At 39.0% G+C, this 19,819-nt stretch overlaps 1 protein-coding gene across 1 annotated transcript in view; it reads left to right on the top strand.

Moving 5' to 3' along the window:
• The first annotated feature begins 30 nt into the window (after nt 1–30).
• The window catches only part of tep1 (telomerase-associated protein 1), a 32,653-nt gene continuing 12,864 nt past the window's right edge, over nt 31–19,819 (top strand). Inside the window, exons 1-31 of the mRNA XM_063462333.1 lie at nt 31–176; nt 893–1,431; nt 1,542–1,724; nt 1,846–1,995; nt 3,862–4,026; nt 4,112–4,249; nt 4,526–4,597; nt 5,939–6,051; nt 6,535–6,692; nt 7,033–7,142; nt 7,265–7,343; nt 9,112–9,304; nt 9,640–9,916; nt 10,032–10,184; nt 10,351–10,419; nt 10,883–11,001; nt 11,121–11,189; nt 12,126–12,269; nt 12,348–12,639; nt 13,831–13,952; nt 14,104–14,217; nt 14,697–14,814; nt 14,961–15,146; nt 16,474–16,661; nt 16,755–16,914; nt 17,268–17,447; nt 17,551–17,643; nt 18,147–18,282; nt 18,958–19,117; nt 19,418–19,551; nt 19,638–19,726. Coding sequence (XP_063318403.1) covers nt 895–1,431; nt 1,542–1,724; nt 1,846–1,995; nt 3,862–4,026; nt 4,112–4,249; nt 4,526–4,597; nt 5,939–6,051; nt 6,535–6,692; nt 7,033–7,142; nt 7,265–7,343; nt 9,112–9,304; nt 9,640–9,916; nt 10,032–10,184; nt 10,351–10,419; nt 10,883–11,001; nt 11,121–11,189; nt 12,126–12,269; nt 12,348–12,639; nt 13,831–13,952; nt 14,104–14,217; nt 14,697–14,814; nt 14,961–15,146; nt 16,474–16,661; nt 16,755–16,914; nt 17,268–17,447; nt 17,551–17,643; nt 18,147–18,282; nt 18,958–19,117; nt 19,418–19,551; nt 19,638–19,726 — 4,701 coding nt within the window. The 5' untranslated portion in view covers nt 31–176; nt 893–894. The remainder of the gene's footprint in view (nt 177–892; nt 1,432–1,541; nt 1,725–1,845; nt 1,996–3,861; nt 4,027–4,111; nt 4,250–4,525; nt 4,598–5,938; nt 6,052–6,534; nt 6,693–7,032; nt 7,143–7,264; nt 7,344–9,111; nt 9,305–9,639; nt 9,917–10,031; nt 10,185–10,350; nt 10,420–10,882; nt 11,002–11,120; nt 11,190–12,125; nt 12,270–12,347; nt 12,640–13,830; nt 13,953–14,103; nt 14,218–14,696; nt 14,815–14,960; nt 15,147–16,473; nt 16,662–16,754; nt 16,915–17,267; nt 17,448–17,550; nt 17,644–18,146; nt 18,283–18,957; nt 19,118–19,417; nt 19,552–19,637; nt 19,727–19,819) is intronic.

The raw sequence follows: 19,819 nt of genomic DNA, 5'->3' as shown, positions 1-19,819 counted from the left end.
ACCAATCACTGGTCTTTTGATAGCCGGCTGACAGGACAGGTGTTTGTATGACAGCCGTTTACAGGAAATCAGTGGTTACTCTTGACTTGAAGGGGCTTCGAAACAGAAAATAACGTCTGACGGAAACGTTGTATATCAAACTCTCTACCCACGGAGTTGAAATTGTGGGTTTTGCGGTGAGTTTCCTGTGTCTAGCAATCGTCCTTGTAGTTAACCACGCCTATGAAAACTTGAGTCACTGCAAAGAACGAAACATTTGCTCCCATATTGAATTCAGCTACAAATGTTGTGCTGTGTTTGCATTTGACAGTTCATTCATTGGAGCTAATGTTCTTTCCGTATAACTTATATCAGTGTTTGTTTTATTTCTGACTTTGGTGGTTGATTTTACTGCCCTTATTCTTGTTGTTTACATAATTGTCAAATTGATGACATAACATACGTTGTTGTTTTGTTTTTGGGGTTTTTGGGGGTTTTTTTTAATCCAAAACAAACTCTGGAGAGCACCACACCAAGTTTAAACGTGGTAGTCCCAATTATGTGTCAGTTTAGCAAGTTTTACTTTAGTTTCGAGCTGCGTTTGCGGTCTGCTTCAAGGCCCCTTTATATTTGGATTTATATTTGACATATTTATATTTGATCACATTTCTGCATGTTATCCATGCATTATTCTGTATGTTTCCCAATGACACTATCTACAGTCTGTTGGGCATCATGTTTTCAGACTTTGTTCCTGTAATATGGTTCACGCCCTTAGATACAATAAAACAGTGCTTGTTCAAACAGTAGAAGGAATCCTGCCACTCAATACTCTATGCTCTCTAGGATTATATGGCTTGTGACTGAGAGGAGAGGAGTGGCTTTTGATCTTCTGATCTCTCTTTTTCTGCAGAGATGAGTGCTCTGACTTTGCAGTCAGCAAGTCTGGCCCCAGGAGTGCAGAAGCAGCAGCAGGCAACATGTGGGAGAAGTTTGACTTCAAACTATTCTCCCCCAAGTCTGGAGAACAAGTTCTTAGATCAAGCCTCCACAATAATGCCCCAGCTTTCCTCCCCACTCATAAATTTTGCAGCACAGCCTTCCTCTTGCTCCTCTCTCCAACCCTCCAAACTATCTTCCACCTCATCCTCCCTTCTCTCCACCTCTTCCTTTGCAGCGTCCCTCACTTCTCCCCTCCTAAGCACCCAGAACAAGCTCCTAGACAGTAACTTATCTCATCATTCTTTTTCCTTGACCTCCTCAGTCCCTAATGACTCTTTGCTCTCCACATCCCTGGCCAGTGGTGCTCTACTCACTAACTTTGCTCAAACTCCTTCATTCTTCCACCATGATCTCATGAGTAAAGAAGAGAAAAGGGATGATGGAGGGGATCCAGATGATAGATATGAGATATCTGAAGTGATGCCTTTCAGTTTTGAAGAAACAAGTGTGGTACATGAAATATTCCTCATTCCTCTTTAAACATAAAATCATAACACATCAACTTTTATTAAAACTTTTGTTGCATGTTATGTTTAATTTAATTTGTTCTGCACAAGCAGATTTCTGAGGATGAAGATAATGAGGCTGAAGGAATTGATGCTGAGAAAACTATGGACTTGCCTGTACTGGAAACAGAGTTGATGGAACAAGAACTTGAACAAACTGCAGTTGTCAGACAGGAGGAATTTGGAGAGGTCGAAAGACGAAACGAGAAGGCCGAAGAGGAGCTGAAAGACAAAAAAGTTGTAGAAAATAAGTTCTTTGTGTTGGTGTCGCCAAGTTTACATTTCTGTAGACCGGTGCTCCCTAATTGAACTCCTGGGTGCTGATTAAAGTGACTCCTTGTCTTTTTCTGTCCTTCAGTATTTCCTCTTGAACATTGTGTGTTGCTCTCTGGTCAATGAGAGCACAGCTCCAGGCCAGAAGGACTGGGACTCAGAGGACAGTGTTTGGACCAGAATCACAAACCTGGCAAAGGATATTTCTGCCTATGACCCACAGTTTCTTCTGAAGGTATGCATGGGAACTAAATTTTTAATATTTTAACTCCACCAGGACTTCATTATCATGTCAATATGGTAGAAAAGCAAATTAAAAAAAACAAAACAGATAAACACTCAACACCATGTGACAACGGAATAAATCTGCTATGACTGTATATATCATAGACAATATTAAATTATTGCTCTGTTTCAGGAAAATATTGCCTGCACAAATGTGTTGTTATAATGGAGTGCATTACTAGCTACACATTACTACATGCAAATTAGCCAACTCTTTTACAGTCTCCTCATGTAGGTCATGAGGAGATCTGCAAAGACTTTCCAGACCAATTAATTCCCACAAGCCTGTATTGTTGGTTGAATTTATGAACGTCTTTAGTTCAACCCAGAATAAAAATGGCATGGTTTATCACAAGGTCACACAGCTTCCAACATGCAAATTGTCAGTTTGCATTAAGGTGTGCCCAACATGTAACAAGTGCTTTACTTGGATGTTCAGGATATTTTCACAGACTATTTCACTTTAGTCATGCTAACTATTTAGAGCCAGAAATGATCCTATTTGGACAACAGGATAGAGCATTGAGTTAGCAACTAAAGGTAACAACCTGGTTTGCAAGCTGCATCCAAAAACTGTACAGATAAGACTGTACTGCTAGCATTCAGATGCTAAAATCACACTGATCAAAACTGAAAAAGAAATATCCTCCTCCTACACCAGATTATCTGCCCCCATCTCACCCTGTCTCTAGCATCCCCCTCAGTCACACCAGCCCATGTCCTGCATGTCCTGCTTCACGTCATTCACAAGCTTTGCTTCTCTAACTTTGTCTCCAAATTGCTCAGCTCAGCTGATATACTCATCTCTAATCCTGTCCATCCCGGTCACTCCTCCTGTCTTTTTGTCAGTGCTACAGACTCCAAACCATACATCATAGTGGGTCTCACTGCCATCTTATAAATCTTACCTTTAACTCTTGCTGCTATCCTATTGACACAAACGACTCCTAACACTCATCTCTCCACCTACTCCACACTGCCTGCACTCTCTTCTTCACCTCTCTTGTGCACTGTACATTGCTTTGGATGGTTAAAGTCAGGTATTTAAACTCATCTACCTTGACTACTTCTTCTCCTTTCAGCTTCACTGAACAAGCCGTATTATTAGTGAGATAATGTGATTAACAATGCTCAAAGTTCCAGCAGCAAAACATGGTAGAGCAGTCCAGTTCAGTGGCTTAAGTTAGCAGAGATAAGACTTAGAAGATGGCAGTCAGCTATAGCTGTCTATGTTTGCATACCTAACTGTAAGTCTTACCAATATATCTTCAAGATGAACTATGAACCCACTGAACACATGTTGTGTTTTAATCAGATAAGCCATAAAAAATTCCCCAAAGGGTCCAACAGCGTAAACACAGTAGAAAATCCAGTTTAATCACTCATATCAGAGGTCAGGGATAGCACAATCAGGTTTAGCCACCTGTCGATGAAATCAGCCACGTCCCTAACTCTATCAAAGCGAGTGAGTTATAAAACAACAGCAACAAAAACTATCACCCCTCTTAGAGTTGTTATGAAGAAGGAAATTACTCATAGAGACCAGAACCTACTTTTTATTGCTAATAGTTGAGCATTTTTAGTGAGAGTGAATTGCTTTTGGAGCCAGGCTGAAGGTCTCATTGAGGGAACTGCAGTTTTCTTTTCCACTTTGGTGTTTGCTTAATTTTTCAGCCCTGATGCACACACATCAGGTATTCTCAAATAACCAATTTAAAGTGGTGCGCCATGAGAGTAAGCACAGCTAATGAATGGTACACAGCGGGGCCATAATCATGTATATCATATATTATATGGTCTGTCTGCTCCAATCTAGGTGGCACTTTACACTCGTCAGAAGCTAAATATTCGGATCACTGCGAACTTCTTATTGGCTCTGGCTGCCAACCTGCCGCCCACCAAGCCACATGTCCGCAGATACTTCTGTGCTGCTGTACAGCTGCCGTCTGATTGGCTGGAAATAGTCAGAATCTACAGTACAGTAAGTCATAATGATTATCTGTTGTATGGTCTGGACGATCTGGATGTACCAAGTCTGTCTTCACACTACAATCTGATGTTTCCAGTGCTTCAGCCGCTCTCTGCCGATGTGCCTGAAGAAGGCGATGGCTGACAAGTTCAAGCAGTTCAGCGAGTATCAGCTGGCCAAATACAACACACGCAAGCACCGCTGTAAGCACAACCGCAACAAGCGCAAAGCAAAGGTACACATTCAGTGATTATGTTCTCTCCTAAACTTTTAAGGTCTCAATGTGGAAATTAAGGTCTAACCAAGTAATACTAATATAGCCACCTCTTTAGTGGGGAAAAAACTTTTAGTACTAGAGATGAACACTTTGCTTTTATTGTTTTTACTGAGTTCTGCCTCACTGACTCAACCAGAAAAAACTGCTTTAGCTGACTCTAAATTCACTTCTTATACATACATGCTTTAAATATCTGTATCTGACCACACTTATTATGGCATCTGTGACTTCCAGAAGCCAACCGATAAACAGATGAAGGAGTGGGCGGACTTGGTCAGATCAAATGCATCAATTCTGAAGAACTTTGTAAGTCAATACACTTTACTGTTGTGTCACTAAATAAGGCACTTCCTTTCAGTTCCTTTCTGTTTTTTTTAGTTACTGTTTAATGAAGAGCTTTCTTAAAATAGATCTTTTAATCTTGTTCTTATTTCCTGTCATATATACAAGGATATAACCAGGCTTTACTAATTAGTGAGGTCCAGAACTTTATTTTCTCTTAATGTTTTATATTTAAGGCATAGTGCTTGTGCTCCAGTGACTAGCAGAAAAGGCTACACTTTTGAGGAGACAACATCCTGCTTTTTTTTTTTAAGAGTAACTGTATAAATAGAAATATGTACATAGAGTTATGCGTGTATAAAACAATTAATTCAAACAAAATACAGACTCATTCATTCACTAGAAAATAAAATAGCACAAGGGAAAAGTTACTTAATCCATATTTCTGTCTCTTCTGTGCCGGTGACTCACTCTTCCTTCCTAAACCAACCAATTGTCCATTCTTATGAGTCATGCTTCAACCGAACCCCCCAAACACAAACAGTGAGAGGAACACTACGGTGGGCCGTAACTCTTTAGAATTTCCATGGAGTTATTTTAAAGTGAAAATCATCTTGAGCGTCACACAATGATTCATGTCACCAACTACTTTATTAGGCATACCTTGCTAGCACTCAGTTGGACCGCCTTTTGCCTTGAGCACAGAAGCTCCACACACCTGCTGTTCAAACCAGTTTTTGACAGACGGCCAATCAGGAAAAAGTTGACTTAAAATGAGAGGAGCTAAAACAACTTGTTTCAGAGAGAGTATGAGTTGTTCTTATCATGAAAATCTGCTAACTACTAAGAAACTGCAGCCTCTGGCCTTCCAGTGGTGTGCACCTTTATGATTTTGTGAGTGAAGCCAGCAGCAGGGGACGAGTCACCTGACTGCTATCAGAATTATCAATACTGTTTTTGTGAAAACTAAAATAAAATGTGTGTTTCGTTTTGTGGTGTAAATAATTATATTTTGCTGTTTATGTCAATTTTCTACACGTCTTTACTGAGCACGGTTGGATGTGTACCTCCTGCTGCAAACATCTGTGCAATGGGCTTAATCATAAATGTAATGGATCTCATAGATTAAGCAAACTCTTTTCTGACCTAAAGGGAAAAGTGCTAAAATGGTTCATATAAAAAGAAAGGACAAGGTTGTGAGATCATTTAGTGCAGACTGATTTGAAAAAGTTCCTGCTAAACAACTGAAAAAATGAATGACTCATTCATCATTTTAATATTGCTTTTGTTCTGTTGAAGAGCCGTTTCTACTCTTGTTTAGACGTCGGCTACGGCTGGTTTATTTGTGTCTGTGATTGGATGCAGTTGCGGTTAAAGGTGGTGGATAAGAAGCAGAGCGAGTTCAGCATAAAGAAGATGATCAAGAGGCTTCACATCAAAGAACCGGCTGAACACGTTATGGCCATTCTGGGAAAAAAGTAAGACCTGCAGAATTGTGCTTCAGAATTTGTTTCCTTTCACGTTGCATAAGCACATAAATAACACGTAATTCCCGTACTGTTTTATTATGCTTCATCCACAAGTCCTAATTTTCTTCAGGTGATGGACACCTTGTATCTGTTTACTTATATGTTTACAGATGCTTGTCACCATATCTGTTCAAGAACCATTTATTAAAATCTTTCTGTACTGGCTATAAATGCTGGAGATGGGAAGTTAGTCTTACTAAAAATATAAATGTATGCAGTGTTTTCATTTTTTTGTACTAGAGGTACATTATTCTTTCTAATTTATAAGATAGCTGGTATGTCTCAGGAAATGAATTTGTACTCAATTCTTTGTAAAATGCAGCACATTTTTGTTGCAGATCCTTTTTTGACCCTCTTTGATATTTATTCTTTAGAGAAATGAAGGTAGAAATAAGGTGCATATAAAAATGCAGTGTTTTTTGTTGTTGTCAGGTATCCAGCTGACGCGAAGGCATTCACACACAGTGGAATGAAAGGTGTGTGGGACAGGGAGAGAGCTGGGCAGCGAATGAAACTTAAGGAGCCGCAGACGTGGGAACGCCTGCTCAGTATGGAGGGCAACAAGGCCGCCACCTGGGAGAAGCTCATAGGTCTGAGAAACAAAAAAGCTTAGGCTTTCTATTGAACTGGACAACGTGCACGGGCTTGTTGACCACAGCAGTGCAACCACTGAATCACTTTACAGCACATGATGATAGGAAAAAAACGCATCAGCTTTCCCTCTGTGTGTTCAGTGTGCTTCAGAAGTTCATTCCTTCAAGTTAAAAGCCCTCAATCACTCTTTACAACACATCAATGAATTTTATGTTTAAATTGGTTATTTAATATTTATTACAGCAGACGTTAAAGTAGACAGAACATGCATGTATACATAACCTGCAAATACACACAGACACACACACAGAGACAGATAATGTTTCCCCTTCGCAGACACCAAGTCTCTTCCATTCATGGCCATGCTGAGAAACCTGAGGAACATGATCACTAAGGGCATCAGTGAGGCTCATCACAACAAGATCCTCAGCAGACTGACCAATGAGGTGAAACACACTATAAACCTTTATTTTAAAGAATATAAAAATGAGTAAAAGATGAGTGAAATTGTTTTGCTGTTGAAATTAGCTCATCAGGTTCTCTATAACTGTTTGTAATTTGTTTACAGAAAGCAGTTGTTCAGAGCCGACAGTTTCCTTTTAGATTCCTCGCTGCCTACAAAGTCATCATGGAGCTCTATGCTATTGGTGAGATGCACTATAGTTGATGCAGTCTATATTACATCAGATAGGCTATTTAAATTTAGATGATTCATTGGAATGTATAATTTGGATCAAATATTGGGTGTAATGTGAACTGGGGAGGCAGGGTGTCCCTACAGTCACAGCTGGGATATTTGGGATTATTTTTTTTTTTTGCCAATTGACTGCTATTGACTCTGACAATCAGGTGATTAATTGGCACCTTATATTAGGGATGGGAATCAAGAACCAGCTCTTGTAAAGAACCGGTTCCTAGTAGTCCAATTTCTTGGAACTGTTAGTCTGCTTGCCTATCAATTCCCCTACTATCAGCTGATTTCAGTTCATGTGTCTAAGAAGGAAAAGATTTGCGAAGTCTGCAGCGTAGATATGTACCTTGCTTTTATTTTTATTGCACAACAGGATGAGAGCACGATGTAAAGTGGAAACTGCGTCCAGGACAGAAACAATTGCATTATGCTGCTAATAGAACCTCAGCTTTTTTCAAGCACTTGCGCTGACAGCATGCTAACACTAAGCTATTCAAGAACCCACAGTGATGTTAAAGCTGAGTGAATGTCAACCCAGGCCCAGCAGCCCGACCCTGAACTTCAACAGGTTCACTGATGAGCCGTAAGGCTTCAGCCTCCATTTCTACTGGTTTGTGTTTCTACAGTAGAATTACTGTGGTGATCTCTTTGAAATCTCTGCTGGTTTTCATCATTGCTTTGTGTTCATATTTAAATCATATGTGTGTCATTATTAGGATAGGGATTTGTGTTTGTATGGCAGGCTCTAGGCTAAGGTTTATGCTATTAACTGGTTATTATGTGACAGTGCGTTTCAGCATGAAAGTTGCACGAAAGTAACGAAACAAGTAGTATAATGAATTACTTAATTGCTCACAGGAGAAGGTAACACAATGCATTACTTTTAAGAAAAGTGTTCTGTGTGATATGTGTAATACATTACATTTTTAAATAATGATCACAACACCATTTACAACGAAGACAGCAAATACCTCCAACATTCACAAACATTTGACCGCAGAGTATGCAATTTATTTGCAAAAATGCAATGTCTTTGATATGCTGCTTAGAGATGGTGGTGGCTGTCAAAGCAGTCTGTCTTAGCAAATCACTAAGAAATCAAATTGATAATTGATATTGACAATGGAATTGCAATTGCTGAATTCATATCAGTTCTGATCTGGTTAAGGCCTGTGCTATAGGGCAACTTCAAGCTTTTACTCCCCAAAACCAAATTGCAGCATTATTTGAAGTGAACCCTAGTACCATCTCCAAATTGGAGGCCAAGTTTCAATGGTGGATGTCAGAGATGGGCCATGAAGAGGGCATTCCAAGAAGACAACAACAAAGGAAGACAGTTTCCTCATCCTGGCAGCACTTAAGAACTGTAGGCAGTCTTCTACAGTGTTGGGGGCCAATTAGGAACAGCCAATCTCTAGTCTGAGAGGGCTGCCATGTATGCCCTTTACTGTTAGGCCCAATTGTACTGGTCTCTGCAACATGTGGACTGTAAGCAATGAGTTTACAATCTGAATCAACTTCAGGCATTGTTACAACTAAGAATTAATCGACCACACACAAATTTTCATACTTTTTTTTAAGTTTATGTGACCAGTTTTTAACTAAAATTTGTCAGCAAAATGACACAAAACCTAACCCTCCATAGATGAGGTGTAAACATCTGTGAAAAACAAAAAAACACAGACACACATAGCACTTCTCCTTTCAATCTTTTTTTCTTTTAGCCTCTGCAGCACAGCAACAAATACCCTCTGCCAACAAGATCCTGATGGACGTCCTGAAGAAGATTCCCAAAAGCCAGCGCTTAAAGCGGCTGATGTGGGAAACAACTAAAAAGAGCAGGATCAGGCTGACACTCAGGGTGCCGTTTATCTCTCGAATGTATAGAATGAAGAAGGCCCAGCTCATAAAAGCCAAGTATGTGAATGTTATTTTTGAGTTGGTGATGTTTTCTTTTCCTTTTTCCTTTAATTTTGGACAAAACAAACAAAAAACAAAAACATTCCTGGTTTGCTAATCTTTACAGTGCATTGTTTGGATGTTTTCTATATATAATTTGCTTTTGCAGTGATGCACAGGTTACAAAAGCATCACATGAAGAAAATGTAATTATATACTGCCACAAAACTGCTTATAATGACATTGAAAATGTTTTTATGTTGCAGATCTGTTCAGATTAAAATGTATTTGGTAGTGAGAAAAAGAATCAATCTGCACAGAGTGTAAGACTAAAGTTTTCTGTATGTGTGCAGTCAGAGGAACTACACTGTTGTACTGTTGGACCGTTACCGTAAAGCTCTGGAGACAGCCGTTCAGGTCTCCTGTCGTTACAACGTGCCTCCGCTCCCTGGACGGACACTCATCCTGCTCTCTCCGGGCATCTATTACGATCGGTCTGCGATCCAGAAACTGGACTTCTGCCTGCCTCCTGACCCAGAGGAACAAGAAAATGAAGAAAAAGAGGCAGAAAACCCAAAACCGAGACGCAGGAAGACGAATATCGAGGATCATGACAAACTCACTCCAAGTGTAACTCCCTGTATTTTTATTTATTTATTTTTTTGTGTCTGGAAAAAGTTTGGCATATTAAAATGACGGAACCTGTTAACCTCTCCACCCATTTATTTATCATGTATCTTGACAGAAGATAGAGGTTGCAGTTTTGCTCGCTCTGATGATCTCCAGCAGTACAGAGGATTGTGAGTTGTGCATAACTTATTCCAATCAGTGGGAAGAAGCAAAGCTGAAGTCTGATGTCCTGTTGGAAAATGTCAGAAGTGTGCTCAAGCAAATAAAGGTCCAAATTCTGTTATAGCATCTTATTCTTTATTTGTTTTTGATTTGAGTAATGAAGATTATTGGTATTATAATTGTTCTTAAACCAAGCATGGTAAACTATACTTATAGTTGTTGATAGAGGACAACTGTGCAAACTGCTATAAAGTTTTTTTTTTCTTTTGCAGAACATTTATGAAGACAACTCTGAAGAACGTGACACAGCTTACTTTCACAGAATATTAAAGAGCAAAAAGGTTAGTTTATTTTTCATGTGTAGTTTGTGATGATGCGTTTGCCTGCAGAGGTGTAACACAGGAGTTGTTTTCACCTACACTTTCAGTTTTCTGTTTCATGCTTTCACTAACATCTCTCTGAACTGTATTTTCTTACTCTCTGCCATATCGTTTTGAACTATTTTTATAACAAAAATATTTAATATGATTAGTTTTTAAATAATCCTGCTGTATCCCTACTGTTAACTTCCCTCCTTTCACTCACAAACAGCAGCTTTAATAATAGACTTAAGTTACTGTTTTCATTGCCTGGATGGGTCATGAGCTTTACAGTTGCAGGACTTTTCTTGCCTGTACATGGCACAGATGAGAATCTACAGCTCATTTAAGAAGATGGCACAGGACTGTTTTTCTGCCTGCTTTTCAGGTTCACTCACATAACAGTTTCTTTCTTAAATTCACTTAAATACTTTTGAAACCTCAGGTGAGCAACATCATCGTGCTGTCTGAGTCCTGGCTAAGTACAGAAGTCAGGTTTGCCATCAGGAACTACAGGACGGAAATAAACAGCAGTGCCCTTGTAGTGCACATTTGTTCAGATAGGTAATGATGTCATTTTTCTTTCTTTTTAAATGTTTGCTGTTCTGTCAGGAACAGCAAAAACAGTCATCACTGGGATGATAAAACTCAAATATGCAAAAATTTGCAATGTTTGGTTTTAGTGATGGAAACTCAGAAACCCTTGACAGGAACCACGTAGTGCTGACAGGCTTCAGTGAGCAGGTGCTGAGGTAAAATGCATCATTTTTATTATTCCTATAAATGAAATAAATGTTGCATCCATTGGCACAGTAAAGTGTTTGAATAATACTGATAACAACAAGTGTCTGTTTTACTTGATGTTTAGTCATCATTCATCTTTTAACCAATATGATCATTTACTTTTTCGCCACAATGAAACCATTGATGCCACTTTTATGTTTTTTTGTTGAGTGTGAAACTGGAATCAACAGCTGGTTAGCTTAGCTTAACACAAAGCTGGGGAAAAGAGCCTCTTGAGTAAAATGTAATATCACATTTGTTTAATGTCCTGAAAAACTAATAATAATAGCAGCAGGTTACCCTGTTAAGCCATTATCTCAACACTATTATTAGAGTTACAGTGGAAAGATGCAAAATATATGGGAAGAAACATCGTAAAACTCCAGCTAGGACTTGTACTGAGCACTCACTGTTGAAGATGTTTGTCAATTTGCTTCTGGAAGCAGGTTTTGCCACATCACAGGCACCTGGAAACACCTCGAGGAAGCATAAGTTAAATGAACTTTTATTTTCATCCTGACATGAAAACTGCACGTTTTCAGCAGTTAAATCAATTTAAAAGGATCCTTATAAGTTTTGGATGAGATTAACAAAGCTTATAAGGATTTTTATTTAAAGTAAGGCTTTAAAACCTTACATTGTATAATGTAATGACAGAATATAAGGTTTAAAAAGGTTTTTCCACTGGAACGTCCAGTGATGAAGTGGAAGGTGCAGCTGGTCACACCGAAAGTGTGCCCCTCCCATAGACAGAACCTGCCTTTCCTGTTCCTTTGTTTCTAGTTGTTGCTAAGCTAAGATGACCAGCTGCATATTATTGTATGGATACAACAAAAGTTTAGAGTTATCAAGAAAGTAAATAAATATTTTCCCCCAATTCTTTTTTTTTTTCACTATTTGACCAGGTTTGTGGCAGAGAGAGGATCTTCCAGGCTGCTCGATCACGTGGAGCATTTGGACAAATTATATAACATTCCTCCACCAGAGGGGGGTCAACACTCTCAGACCGCAAGCAATGTGGTCTCAATACCAGCAAGCCCAAAATTAAGGTATGTTTTACATTTTAAGATGTTTTTCCACCTATTTCTCCTCATTAGTTTAACTCTAGTTCCTCCCTCCATCCTCAGATGGCAAGGTGTGCGGGTGTTCATCTCCTCCACGTTCAGAGACATGCACTCTGAACGTGACATCTTGGTGCGGAGCGTCTTCCCAGAGCTACGCCGACGCGCTGCACCACACTGCCTCTACTTGCAAGAGGTAGAACTGCGTTGGGGTGTGACAGAGGAGGAGTCTGAACGGGCCTCAGAGTTATGCCTGTCAGAGGTGTGTCGCAGCCAGATGTTGGTGGGAATTCTCGGGGAAAGATACGGTCAGGTGCCCCCCAAGCCTGACCTACCAGACCTCCCACAGTACAGCTGGGTAAGACTTATGGAACAGGCGTAACAGGAAAAGCTCTGTAAATGTGACCGGGAAAATACTGGAAAGTACAGAACAAACAGAAACATATTCTGACCAAACCTATCACACCGACACTAAACTTAAATGGATTAAGTTATGATCTTTTAGAAGAAATCTTTGTGATAATTAAGGAAATGACAGTTGAGTCTAACAATGCAAGAATGAATTATAATCCTATATTCCAGACATTAAACAACCAGAGTTCTGCCTACATGAATTATAACATTTGTAGAAAATGGTACCAACTATCTTACTAACAACTAACTTTATGCCATATTTATATACATATAAAATTAGATGTTAAATTTTAGATACCAAGAACAGCATATTATAAAGGCAGTCTCTGTGAGAACCAGTTTGCCTCAAAGTGCTTTATATTGTAAAGTAAAGGCCCTAAAATATTACAAAGAAACACCAATAAGCACGGTGGCACGGTGGTCAGCACTGTTGCCTCACAGCAAAAAGGTCCTGAGTTCAATTCTACCATCAGTCCAGGGTCTTTCTGTGTGGACTTTGCATGTTCTCCCCGTGTTTGCGTGTGTTCTCCCTGGGTACTCCGGCTTCCTCCCACAGTCCAAAGATATGTACTTAGTGGGGTTATGTTAATTGAAAACACTAAATTGCCCATAGGGTTGGTTGTCTTTGTCAATGTGTTAGGCCTGCGACAGACTGGCTCTGTACCCTGCCTATTGCCCTAAGACAGCTGGAATAAGCTCCAGCTGACCCTGAAAGGGATAAGCGTAAGCGAATGCATGGATGGATCAACAAGCACCTGATCCTCTATAAGGAAGGGCTTAGTGACTGTGGGAGGGAAAAACTCCTTTTTAACAGGGAAAAAATCTCAAGCAGAACCAGGCTCAAGGAGATAAATTAGCACAGTAATTAACTTCATTGATGATAATTACTTTGATAGGTGTTTAATAAAATTTATATAGCTATTGTGAAACGAGTGAACATTCATATTAGAGATTACATGAAGGTTAAGAAACCTAAAGTGCTGTAGTAGTGCATAACATATAACATTAGAGACAAAAACATCAAGCATAACAATAAATGTGTCACATGCCTGGCATGTTAAGATGTACAAACTGAGTATAATAATGACTTTTGTTTTAAGTTATAAATTATTCTTATTATTCTTATTCTTTGCAGCTGGCCTCAGCCCCAGCAGGTCTGTCTATCACAGAGATGGAAATCCGTCAGTTTCAGGCTCTTTATCCCGACGTAGCACACCAGCGAATGCTTTGCTACTTTAGAGATCCGAACATCATCAAGTATGTAGTTTAATATTTTAATCTGATGTTTTTATACATTTTATACATGTTGGGTTTTTGTTTTGGGGGGTTGATTTAAGTATAGCAGTCCAACAGCAGTATAGCAGAAATGCATTACATTACTTTATCCAGTATTTCTATTGGTGTTCAGTTCAGTTCCTGTGGCTTGGAGATCACATTTTGCTCCTGAATCAACGGACGCTGCACATAAAATGGCCTCTTTGAAGGGAAGACTCTTGTCCAGTGATGTCAAGGTCACTGAAAAGTGAGTTGTCTCAATCACTCACATGCTTATAACACTAAAGACATAATCTAAGTAGTTTAAAAGTATGCTTTCACTGTATGCTCTCTACTTTTGTTTTTTGGTCTTAAATGTTATGTTTGTACCAAAGTTAAAAGCCTTAAAAGATGAGCAGGTAGGGAAAAGGTCTGCAAATTGCACCAGTTGTATTTTACTTATTTATGTGTGTCACCCCACAGACCATAATAAATAACTGATAAGTTTGATGTGTTGATGTTAATTATTGTCAAATTAGAGTCATAAAGGACATCTTTTATATGAACAGAGTCACCTGGAAATGTCCAGGTTTCTGTTCTGATCTCTGTTGGGTAAATTAAATATTTAAATTAAATTTAATAAGAAAATTAACTTGTTTTGTTCCTGCTTTTCAGTCCTAAAAGAGTCAGTTAACATTCAGCTTTTAGAAATGAAACCACATTTCACAAAATTTTTCTGTGGTATAGTTATTCGTGTGAGTGGGGAGGCGTTGTGGCTGGGAAACCATATCTGAAAAACCTGGAGGACTTTGGCAACGCTGTGCTGGAGGACCTTTGGATGGCTGTCAAAAAGCTTTTTGTCGACGTAAGTCTGATAAGCTCTGATTTCGCTTGTAGAGGTAGAAACTTCTGAGATGATCCACTTCAGTATCTTTATTCTTAGATTTTCTGCAATGCTGCACCTTACTAATCGGCTCAATAAACACTTCATATTTACTCATCTCACATAAGGCTGAGGAGGCTGAGGCTGCATCAGAGGTGTTTGAGCAGGAGGTCCACCAGGAGGCGATGCAGAGGCAGTTTTTTGGCAGGTCGAAGCTTCTGTCTAACGCTGTGGATTTGGTGGAGCAGGCCCAGACGAAAGGAGGGATGATTGTGGTGGAGGCAGGACCTGGAGAAGGCAAAACTGTCTTCATGGTAAATTTCTGAAAGACTTCTAACCTGCTGCACGTGTAGGAGGTGGGCATAATAAAGGAAACACCACATGAAGGCATCAAAATTGAGTATGGTGTCTGAACTTTTTGAATGTTTTAGAACGAGGTAGATTTTCTGGCATTTTTGCTTTTAACTAATTGATTAATTGATTGGCGGTTTCCTCTCCAAGCTGCATAACAAGCCAACAGTCATTTATTATCTTGTGCACTTCTCAAAGACTCAAGCTCAAAATCTCCAAAAACACGTGGTTAGATTTTTAACCTGTAACCTTTTAGGTAAGGAAAGGTTTCATTCTCTCTACCAGGCAATCCCAATTATCATAAGAGGCCAAACATCTTCAGATTTTCAGATGAAAGGAAATGACAAGAAATGTGTTGGAGTTCACGTTCAGGAGAAGTTTACTTAGTCTTTACTTTCCAGCTAATTTTCCAAACAGGCTTTTTAGAGCAGCGGTCCCCAACTTTTTTGCGCCACGGACCGGTATATGTCCGACAATATTTTCACAGACCGGCCTTTAAGGTGTTGCGGATAAATACAAGAAAATAAAACCAGTACCGGTACCAAAAAAAGGAAGATTTATTCATAACACATGGGAAAAGACCCAAGGAAACCGAGTTAACGATAAAAACGATTAAAAAAATAACCATTAAAAACCCCCAAAAACCATAAATTTCACACCCGACCCTCAACTCTTGCAGCCCGGTACCAAACAACTCACGGACCGGTACCAGTCCATGGCCTGGGGGTTGGGGACCGCTGTCTTAGAGGATGGCATTAGAGAAACATAATAGACAATGGGCTTTGATCAGTGGTTGCTGATCAATGGTCATGAGAATTTGCATATTAATGATCAAGGAACTGACCTCACAGCCCATTGTTCATGACTGAGCATGCATCAAGACATTTTATTTGTAGTTTATTTATTTGTTTATTTATTTTGTATTGTTTATTGTTTTTATACAGGTAATCCTATTGAGACTAAATGTCTCATTTATAAGTAAAAATAAACAATAATATAGCAAAACCTGTCTAATGTTTACACAGTTATATTAAAAACAAGAACAAGTTCTAAGGGGTGATTTCAGAAAATCATTTTAATTAAATTAGAGAGCGGCAAGTCCCTTTTGTAATGTTATGTTTGTTATTTCAATTTGTCCAATACAATTGATGCTCTAAAAATTGGCGACTGTGTGTGACTTTGTATCTTGATATTTTTTATTTTGTTTCATTATCTTTTGAGCTGGTATTCAGAGCTCATAGGGTCAAATATATTCTGGCCTAAATGTATATTTATTATTTTCACACACAGGCTGCTCTAGCTGAGGCCCTCAGGACTGGAGTTAAGTCCAGGAAAAACCTCGTCTGCGATGTAATCTCTTACTCTACAGCCGCCAGCCAATCAGCACACTCTGTGGAAAAACTCCTTCGGTGTCTTGTTAAGTGGCTGAGAAAGATAAAGGGCACAGAGGAGGAATCACCTTTTCCTCATTCGTATAAGTAAGTAACTTTTTGGTCATGTAATCTGTTCCCTTACAGTGGTTTCCAGCTGTCTGTTTCATGACCGATTTTTTTTTTTTTTCCTTTTCTCAGAGATTTGCTGTCAGAGTTTCACTCCACGTTAAGTAATATGAAGAGGAACAAACCTCTGGTGCTGCTAGTTGATGGGGTAGATCTTGTCCAGGATGGCAGAGGTCAGATCAGCTCTGATTGGATCCCACAACAGCTTCCACGGGTCACCTGGGGAGAAAAGGTGCTACATCACACATAAAAAATAGAAAAGATTTGCAACTCAGATACATTTATTTCAAAGCACTTGCTGCAATTTTACTTATTATAAGTTCAGATACAGCCCATCTTAATGAAATAGATCCTTTTTTTCTCTGGTGTGCACAACTTTTATTTTGCATTAAAATATTTGAAAGTTGATGACCTGCAAAAATGAAATCTTATGTGCAGGTGAAAAACTCTCCACAATTTTTTCATCCCTGTCTTCATAAACTTTTTTTTATATGTGTAATGTGCAGGGCTGCTCATCCATTTATTTACTTTGGTTATGTTTCAGTTTTAACTGCAGTTAATCTCAAATAATCCTGGTCTTAACAGGGTGTCTGTTTGGTGGTGAGCATCACGTCTAAAGCAGCTCTGTTACAAACACTAACCAAGAAAAAAGGGACGCTCCTGTTTACGCTGGGACAGCTTACCTTGCCGGACCGAAAGGAGATCGTTCAGAAGGAACTGGATGCATTTGGCAAGAAACTCAGCGACTCTGCTTTCAACAACCAGGTTCTTCTTATGATATCTTTGACTTTAAAACATTCTTTGGATGGTTAAATTTGTCTTTTACATTCATATTTAAACTATGTCATGCTTGTGTGTGTTTGTCCAGCTCCAGACACTAATATCCAAGAAGGGAGCAGTCAGTCCTCTTTACCTGCACCTGGCTTGTGAAGACCTGAGGAACTTTGCTTCTTTTGACAAGGTTCGAACTCACCGCTTTAGCTCCCTTCTCTCTGGTATTTTAATTTATGTGATAATTTAATCTAACATGTAACTACAATAAAGGTAATAAAGAAATGCTGAAATATTAATACAGTGTTTAGTGGAAGATTACTAAAATACTTGAATATTTATTTAATTTTACATGTAGGAACATGGAGGTGAGTAGAAAAGTAATTTAACCAGTAAATCGACACATTCACACTCAGCTCTCTCTTCCACAATAGACCAGTGCAGGATCTGCTTGACTGCAAATGAACTGTTGTGCTAATTATTTTGCTTGGTATACATTTCCTCTAAACTTTAGACTTCATTGTCAGCCTCCAATTTTTGGAGTTGTCTAGTATCTGTTCCCACATTAAACGGTCTTCAACTTGCCGGCTCCTTATGTACACACTAGTTGCATCCTATATTTAAGAAAAGGCATCTTTGTACATCATTGTCTGGAGTTCATGTGTGAAAGCGACTTCTGTGTTTGCGTCCTAGCTGAAGGAGAGCCTGCAGGACTTGCCGCAGTCTCTGAGACAGCTGGTGCAGTACAGCCTGCAGAGACTCTGCTTGCAGTACAGAGGCATGCTGGGACTCCGCTGGGCCCTGGCTACACTCACTGTCAGCACCACAGGTAAGATTGATGTCCCAATATCATATGTTAACTGCACATTTATTCTTGAATAAGAATAGATAGATTTAGAATAGGAGTGGGAGGAAGTGTTTAATCCAACACCTTCTCCATAAGTTATCGTTTATTATTTATCCAGCTTCATTACCGATATGAACATCAGTGACAACAATTACTATTGTATCATCATGGTTTTACAACACCATAGCTTTAACCTCCACTCATCAAAGTTAAATACCTCCACCTTTGGAAATTTAATTGTAAATCTAAATATGAAGTAGTAACTTACTAAACAGAAACATTCACTGAATGTTCCATCTTATTAGTCACCTAATAACCTCTTTTTGAGGTTATTTACGTTTGGATACTTCTTCAACTGCAATCTTAAACTGTTTCAAAGGCTCTGTCCACACACAGAAACACAAAAGCTTTTCCTGGCTGTATACACATTGAATGCATTGTACCGTTTATAGTTGTTGCCTCAGATCTTTGGAAAATAGCTCAAATAAGTTGAAACCTTATTTAACAACCTGTTGTTGTTAATAATAACGTTAATAAATCTCATCTTGTATGTATGATGTATGTATACACTCCTTCTAACCAGAAGTCTGATTTGAGGAGTGAGTGCAAACTAAAGTGACTTACTCTGCCTCAACATTTCCTTCTTTTTATCCACAGGCCTGAAGGAGAGAGATTTATACTCCGTGTTGAACACATGCAATGATTTGTCTTTACGGGATGGACAGGTCACATGGCAGGAAGTGCTGCAGTTGTCCAGAGAGCCCAAAGGACGCATTCCTATGGCAACCTTCACCCGCATAGTGCAGAGTTTACAAAGGTATAAGCTCATATTATTTAAAGGTTTATGACATATTACATTGTATTCACAGAAAAAGAGGCAATGATCTGTGTGGTTTATTGAATTTTCTTTAATAATTAAAAATACTGTATTGTTATTATGTAATTCTTTGCGTTCTCTTTCTATATAACTCAGATATTAATAAGAATAAACAATATCTTTTATTTTTCTTTTTGTTTTCTCTAGTTTTTGTCTCAGGTTTTGATCCGATTGTGTTTAGAGTTTTAAGCCATATTACAAAGTTTTAAATAAGCATTAAACTTGAATCTTTTCCTGCAGTCTGATTGGTCCATCTCATTGCCACAACACTGACGACCTGCTGGCTTTAACCAATCCGGAGGTGAAGCGAGCCTTTGAGGACTTTTTTCTCCCAGCAGAAAGTGACAAAACCAGAGCTCACCTCACACTGGCAGGTAAAGTACTCATAATTAGCTTTTAGTATACTGAGTGTAAACCACTGTAAATGTATCGGTGAGTTTTTTGTTTGTTTTTCCCACAGCTCATCTGTGGACACAAGCTGACCCTCGGGGCCAAAATACCTTCCTTCACTGTGAAGCCAACTCTATCACGCACCTGCCTTCTAGCCTGGTTAGGAATCTTCCATCATTAATTCATGCTGTGCAACATGATATTAATAAAATTCAGCAAAAAAACACTACAGTAATTTGTCATAATTACCGC

This window comes from Pelmatolapia mariae, linkage group LG18, assembly GCF_036321145.2.
Source record: "Pelmatolapia mariae isolate MD_Pm_ZW linkage group LG18, Pm_UMD_F_2, whole genome shotgun sequence".
NCBI lineage: Eukaryota > Metazoa > Chordata > Actinopteri > Cichliformes > Cichlidae > Pelmatolapia > Pelmatolapia mariae.
The sequence above is the reverse complement of the archived record's forward strand: the minus strand, read 5'-3'. Positions and strand labels throughout refer to the sequence as shown.